We start from the raw sequence: 7,237 nt of genomic DNA on the forward strand, positions 1-7,237 counted from the left end.
CTTGGGCAGCAGCACGGCCTGCATATTCGGCAGCACCCCGCCATGAGCGATAGTCACCCCACCCAGCAGCTTGTTGAGCTCCTCGTCGTTGCGGACGGCCAGCTGCAGGTGTCTGGGAATGATGCGGGTCTTCTTGTTGTCCCGGGCCGCGTTACCGGCCAGCTCGAGGATTTCAGCGGTCAGATACTCGAGCACAGCAGCCAGATCGACCGGGGCTCCGGCACCCACACGCTCAGCATAGTTACCCTTTCTCAGGAGCCTGTGAACACGGCCCACCGGGAACTGCAGTCCAGCCCGGGAGGAGCGAGACTTGGCCTTGGCCCGAGCTTTCCCGCCGGTCTTACCTCTTCCAGCCATTTCCACAATCTCACAAATACTTTCACAAAGAATGAATAATTTCCTTAGCATTGATAGCATGTCGCAGGCAGTCAGGATGGCCGTGCGGTCTAAGGCGCTGCGTTCAAGTCGCAGTCTCTACTGGAGGCGTGGGTTCGAATCCCACTTCTGACAAGTTGTGTTTTGACTGAACTGGAGGCGTTTGGGAGCAGCGGTAAAAAGCTAAGAAAAATCAGGTAAGAACATGGGCAAACAAAATAACAATGGACCCAAAGATGTTGCATGAAAACATTAGAGTCAGAGGCAACTGAGCAAACAGCAGGGCGCAGAAAAGATCAAAAATGGAACCTTTGTATCGGTTTGGAAGATGTTGCCAATATCCTGAAAGAATACATTACTGTCTTCCCGAATGAGAGGGTGATGCAGATATTGTTATTAAGGAGGAGGAGTGTGAAGTATTGGACGTGATAACTTAAGGAGAGAGGAAGTCCTAATGGGATGAGCATCCTTGTCTGTGGATAAATCACCAGGACCAGATGAAATGTACCCCAGGCTGTTGAAAGAAGCCAGGGAAGAAATAGTGGAAGGTCTGACCATCATTTTCCAATCCCTCACTGGATACAGGTGTGGTTCGAGAGGATTGGAGGTCTTGTAACGTTGCAATAAAAGCAAAATACGAGGCAGATCAAGCAGGGCTGATCCTTTTGAGTAGAGAAACAGGGCTGAATTCCCTGAACCAGTGCTACAGCTTTCAGAATAGAAGGAGCCTATACACACCTGATGGGTTCCACTTAAACAAAAGAGCTGGAGGTGTTGACGGTCAGAACAGATAAAATGTGGAGGAGTGTTTGAAGCAGATGCTGTGTGGTTACTGTAGTTGTACTATGGAGTTATTTCAAGGAGGTGATTCTGAATGTAATGGATCAACGTGGACCCGTCCAAGGCAAAGGTTCTAAGCTTGTCTGTGGTCCAGCCTGGTTGAATGGAACTGAAGCAAACAAATCATCCAGAAGTGGAAAAGAAATATAAGGCCATGAAAGCACAGAATTCAGATGGATGCAATACCAGATGGTATGGCAAGAGTGTAAAACAGCAACAGACTGGTGAATAAAACTTTCCCATTGAATGAGACAAGAGAAGAGAAGGGTAATAATAGTGTCAGAGGTGAGTTGTGACACTATTCACATTCCACCTTGATCTGAATAGGACTGTTGAAGGGAGTGATTGAGAAGAATAGAGGAGAAATGAAAAGAAAGGAGAAATAAACAAAAGGTCTTTTGATTTTAGAATGCTTGTTTTTGGAAATGACAGACTGTAAAGTGTGTGTGTCAGAAGATATAGAGCGAAGTTGGGTATGAAAAGATCACAGGAAAGTTGTGCCCTGAGACAAGGTGTGTGTTGACAGGAAAGCTGCTTTCTTTTGCACAAAATGTAATTTATTCATATAATTTGTGCAATTACATTGCAAAGCAGTTCAAATTTAATATTACATAAGGTACAATACAGATCAGTGTCCTTCAATAATGTACATGATGTATCTCACTATCCCTGCCTGCACAGGTTATATTTACAGTATTTACATTACACATCAAACATTCTCTGGTGCAAACAGTCCGAGGGGTTTTACACGGGTTCCAGCCCCTCACTGGACTATGGCCTACTAGGGCCTCAGACTGCAGCCTTTCCCCATTGAGTCTCCATGGTGGCTTCCCCAAGCTTCAATGCCGTCCCACAGCACATTGTCTTGGACGTTGCAATGTGCCAGTCTGCAACACTCGGTAATGGACAGCTCTTTGCACTGGAATACCTGTCCCACGGCCGGGCTCGTTCTCAATAGAGATCATTTCAAATGAAAATTTCCTAAATCCGTGCTTTCTCTCTCGCAATAAAGAGAACAGGATGTCTAGTAGATTCAGTGTGAGACAATAACACTGCCGGGTAAAGGCCGCTTTCCAACTCCAATCTTAACACAGGAGATTCCCCAAACAGCTACAGTAAGGTGTTGTAAACTGCTGGAAGCGGATGTGTGTGGAAATGGTGATGTTACTGAGGAGGTTTCTTCGTCTAGAATGGACTGTGTTTAGGTGGGAATATTACTGAGTGTTAATTGCATCGGGACCATATTTAAAAGCTCCGGCTTTCTGGAAAGCCTTGACTATGAAGGCCGAGTCTGGAAGGGTTTGTGTGGAGAGCTGGGTTTCGGTTCTACTGTTAATAAAGGGTTTGAAATTGGCAGCCCGGAGGAAACTGGAGGTGGAGCTGAAAGATGAGGGGCCGTTCTCTCTCTGTCTGTCACTCTGGGTGTCTCCTCCATCTAGCTCTCTGTTTAATCTTCACTCTTGTCTCCTCCCCTCCCTGCTCTCACTCTGCCTTTCTCAGTCAGGTCCGGGTGGCCTGTAAAAAAAGGAGCCTGACGGAATCAGTCTCTTTTATTGTGCACTGATTTGAGGCAAGAATCAACATGTCTGGCAGTAAACAAGAGTATGCTCCAGGCTGGCAGTATGTTAGAATCCATGAGGAAAGGCATCATCACCCTCACCGACAAGCGGAAGGGGGAGCGGACAGAAATAAGAAATTGGTGGCCCACCTCACTGCTTAATGCTGACTATAAGATTCTGTTAAAAGTCATAGCCAGTCGATTCAAGTCTGCTCTGGAGTTGGTGATTCACCCTGATCAGACCTATACTACACCAGGCAGGACAATCTCTGATAGCATTGCGCTACTCAGAGATAAGATCACCTATGTACGGGACAGGAGGGTGGACACCTGCCTCATCAGCCTGGACCAGGAGAAGGCTTTTGACAGGATATCGCACACTTACATGATGGATGTGCATTCCAAAATGGGGTTTGGGGAGGGAATCTGCAATTGGGTCAAACTACTCTACACAAACATCAGTAGTGCAGTCTCAATCAATGGGTGGGAATCAGAAAGTTTCCCGATCCAATCTGGAGTCAGACAGGGCTGTCCTCTCTCCCCTGTCTTGTTTGTTTGCAGTATTGAACCCTTTGCTGAGTCTATTAGGAAGAATGCGAGCATCAGAGGGGTGACAATCCCAGCCAGCGGAGGCACTCAGTTTAAAACCTCCCTGTGCATGGATAACGTCGCCGTTTTATGCTCGGATCCACTGTCTGTGCGCAGACTAATGAGCATCTGCGACCAGCTCGAACTGGCCTTGGGAGCCAATGTTAAACATGGCAAGAGCGAGGCCATGTTCTTTGGGAACTGGGCTAACCGATCCTTTGACCCCTTCACCGTTCGGTCAGACTACCTGAAGGTGCTGGGGATATGGTTTGGAAGGGCTGGGACGTGCACCAAAACCTGGAAGGAGCGAGTAGCCAGGGTCCAACATAAGCTGAGCATGTGGGAGCAGCGATCTCTCTCCATTATGGGTAAGAACCTGGTCATCAAGGGCGAGGTGCTCACATTGCTGTACGTGGTGCTGGTCTGGCCCATACCGCATTCCTGCGCTGTGGCGATCACCTGAGCCATTTTCCGCTTCATCTGGGCATCCAAAATGGTCCGAGTCCGGAGGGACACGATGTTCAAACCTCTGGATAAGGGCGGGAAAAATGTACCCAACGTCGCCCTCATCCTTCTGGCTACCTTTGTGTGTGTAGATCCCCAGTTTGCAAACTTCAAGTGTCACTACGTGCTGAGGTTCTATCTGTCCCCGGTGTTGCAAAGGATGGGCCTGGTCATATTGCCGCGGAATGCTCCATCCAGTTGGACTGTGCCATACTGCCTATCCTTCATGGAAAAGTTTCTGTGGAAAAACACCTTTGACCACCAATCCATCAGGCAGTGGTCTGCACGGAATATCCTCAAGGCCCTACGGGAAAAGGAGATGGTGGATCCTGTCGGATGGTCCCCTGAGCAGAAGTACAAAGTCATTTGGCAGAATGCCTCATCACCAGAACTTTCAAACAAGCACCAAAATGTAGCCTGGCTGATGATGAGAAGAGCCCTCCCCGTCTGATCCTTCCTGCACACCCGAAGTCTCACCCCATCCACACGCGGCCCTCGAGGTGGCTGTGGTGGAAAAGAGACGTTGCCCACCTCTTTCTGGAATGTGTCTTTGCAAAGCAGGTGTGGAAGAGATGCAATGGTTTTTGTCGAGGTTCATCCCAAGCAGCTCTGTAGCACAGGAGTCTGTGCTCTGTGGGCTGTTCCCAGGGACGCACACCGAGATAAACATCAACTGTTGCTGGAGGACTATCAATTCGTTGAAAGACGCTCTTTGGTCTGCCCGAAACTTGCTGGTCTTCCAGTGCAAAGAGTTGTCCACGACCGAATGTTGCAGACTGACGCATTCCAAGGTCCAGGACTACGTGCTGAGGGACGCACTAAAGCTTGGGGCAGCTGCAGCAAAGGCTCAATGTGGAAAGACCACTGTGTAAGGTCCCCTCACCAAGCTGAACTGAGGGGCTGGATCCATGGGAAACCACTCGAACTGTAGCCAGAAAATATTTGTTTGCTGTAAAATGTACATGGCATGACAATGAAATGGAAGGGTTGTGAGGCAACTCACTCCTGTATTGAAGGAAACTGATCTCCTTTGCACTCTCTGTATTGTTTGACTTGGTGCTTTTTGGAACTGTTTTGTAATGTTTTTTTTTTACAGATTTTTATGAATAAAGTATATTTTGGAAATTAATAAAAGAAAGTCTGGCAGAGGTAAAGGAGGGAAAGGACTGGGCAAAGGCGGAGCAAAGCGGCACCGCAAAGTGCTTCGTGATAATATCCAGGGCATCACCAAACCAGCAATCCGCCGCCTGGCTCGCCGTGGCGGGGTCAAGCGGATCTCGGGTTTGATCTGTGAGGAGACTCGCGGGGTGTTGAAGGTTTTCCTGGAGAATGTGATCAGGGATGCGGTCACCTACACTGAACACGCCATGCGCAAGACGGTCACTGCCATGGATGTGGTGTACGCTCTGAAACGGCAGGGCCGCACTCTCTACGAATTCAGCGGCTGAACAACTCGACCCTTTCCAGCAAACACAACAAAGGCTCTTCTAAGAGCCACCCACCGCCTCACAGAGAGAGCAGTGACCTGGAAACGGGAGCTGGGATAGGCTGTTTAGAACTGTCTAGAATAAATCTGTGCTGTGTTCGAGATACAAAACTGGAATCCCCAAATTTGACATTTCATTTGCAGCAAGGAAGTGCAGTGGATTTGATTTTCTGAACGGGCTGTGTAAACAGCGCCTGAGGCTCTGCAGTTAGTGATTTCTCCAGTCGACACATGCCCTCAGTGAAAAGCCACATCACTCCTCCAGAATCACTCATTGTTTTCATAGAATTTCAAAATGATTTCGCTGCAATGAGGGAATCCGGGAGTTTTGCAGCAGCCATCGCTGGAACCAAACCCACTTGTGATGTTATTTCCCCCGAGACAGTGTTTCCTGCACTGAAACTGACAGGGTTTGTGAAACTGATCAGTTTCAGCTCAGTCATTCAGGGACCTGGAATTCCCGCAGTTTGAGCCCGCGCTATCCAGAGCCCACTTCTGATTGGTCACCCTCTTCCCATTCGCATGTCTTAACCAATTGCCGAGCCTCGAATTAGAAAATACAGCAAATCATTGGCTTAAATTGTCGTCCTGGCAGAAAGGTTGAATTCAAAAAAGCCGCCAATTTCAGTGTTGGGCAGAATCGAATTACTCAACGAATCTCAATAACGAAATTGGCGGCACATTTTATACTTACCCCGATTTTCCTTTCCATCGATTGGGGTGCTAATTCACTCGGGTGCGTTTGCTAATACTAACTGTAATCCTCAGATCCATTTAACATTTCAGTAATCCTATTAAATACAAAAGGAATTTTATGATTGAATTTCCATTGGAATATAGTGAAATAGTATCCCGATCGATGGAAAGGAAAATCGGGCAGAGGATAAAATGTGCTGCCAATTCGTTATTGTGATTTGTTTATATAACTGACCAGGACTGACTTCACCCGAACACAGCTACTAGCTCCCACCCCACTGACCGTTCTCCCCCCTCTGCAACTCGCTTTCTCCCCCTCCTCCCTACTGGTGAAATTCCGCACTCTGTCTGTTCGCTCTCCGCACCCCCACCCCCCACCCTGTACCAGCCCAGCCCACAGCTACTAGCTCTGGCCGTGACACTCGCTCCCACATTTCTTCACCAGGCGCCACCTGTAGAAGCAGGAGGGCCGCAAGGGGTGACAGGGCGACGGAGGAGTGAGTGGCTGAGAGGAGGGAAGCGGCGCGGCCTGGAGCGAGTGGCCAGAGAGTGGGGTGGTGCGAAGCGAGGAACAACTGGCCAGGGGAGTGGGGGGGTGGGGGAGCAGCGAGGTCTGGAGCGAGCGGCTGAGGGGGGGAATCGTCGAGGCCTGGAGTGAGTTGCCGAGGGGGGAGAGCTACAGCTTCAAAATCTCCCATTCAGCCACTTCCTCCAGCCAAATGGTGGGGGGATGGGGTGGCTAGATACCCAATGACGCTTTATCACGCATGCACGAAGATGGATTTGTTGCGGAAATGTGATGACGTTGGCGCTGCAAAATGACATCATCCCGTGCACGCGCCACTCAATCCTGGCAAGATGTCAAAAATCACTGATTTTTTGGGACTTTTCAGTGCACTCCTCTTTCTTTAGTTGCCTCTTACCTTAATGTATTGAAGAAACATCTTTGGGTCCATTTTCATTTTACTTGTCAATATTCTTCCATGTTCTCCCTTCACCGCTGCTCCCAAATCCCTCCAGTTCAGTCAAAACACAACTTGGTAGATTTGGGATTTGAACACACGCCTCCAGAAAACACTACGACCTGAACACAGCCCTTTCGACCACTCGGCCATCTTGACTGTTTCAAGCTTACGACAAAAGCTGAGAAATTATCCATTCTTTGTGAAAGTATTTGTGAGATTGTGGAA

At 48.6% G+C, this 7,237-nt stretch overlaps 1 protein-coding gene and 1 non-coding gene across 2 annotated transcripts; one reads left to right on the forward strand and one right to left on the reverse strand.

The window, feature by feature from the left end:
- LOC137363020 (histone H2A-like) lies at positions 1 to 357 on the reverse strand (the record flags this gene model as incomplete). Its single annotated transcript, XM_068027141.1, has 1 exon — positions 1 to 357. A coding segment is annotated over exon 1 (357 nt), but the record flags the coding sequence as incomplete, so codon positions are not given.
- A 70-nt stretch (positions 358 to 427) lies between these two features.
- Positions 428 to 510, forward strand: trnal-caa (transfer RNA leucine (anticodon CAA)). Its single transcript has one exon. It is a non-coding gene; the product is annotated as a tRNA-Leu (tRNA).
- Positions 511 to 7,237: the final 6,727 nt, after the last annotated feature.

Source organism: Heterodontus francisci, unplaced genomic scaffold (genome assembly GCF_036365525.1).
Source record: "Heterodontus francisci isolate sHetFra1 unplaced genomic scaffold, sHetFra1.hap1 HAP1_SCAFFOLD_51_2, whole genome shotgun sequence".
Taxonomy (NCBI): Eukaryota; Metazoa; Chordata; class Chondrichthyes; order Heterodontiformes; family Heterodontidae; genus Heterodontus; species Heterodontus francisci.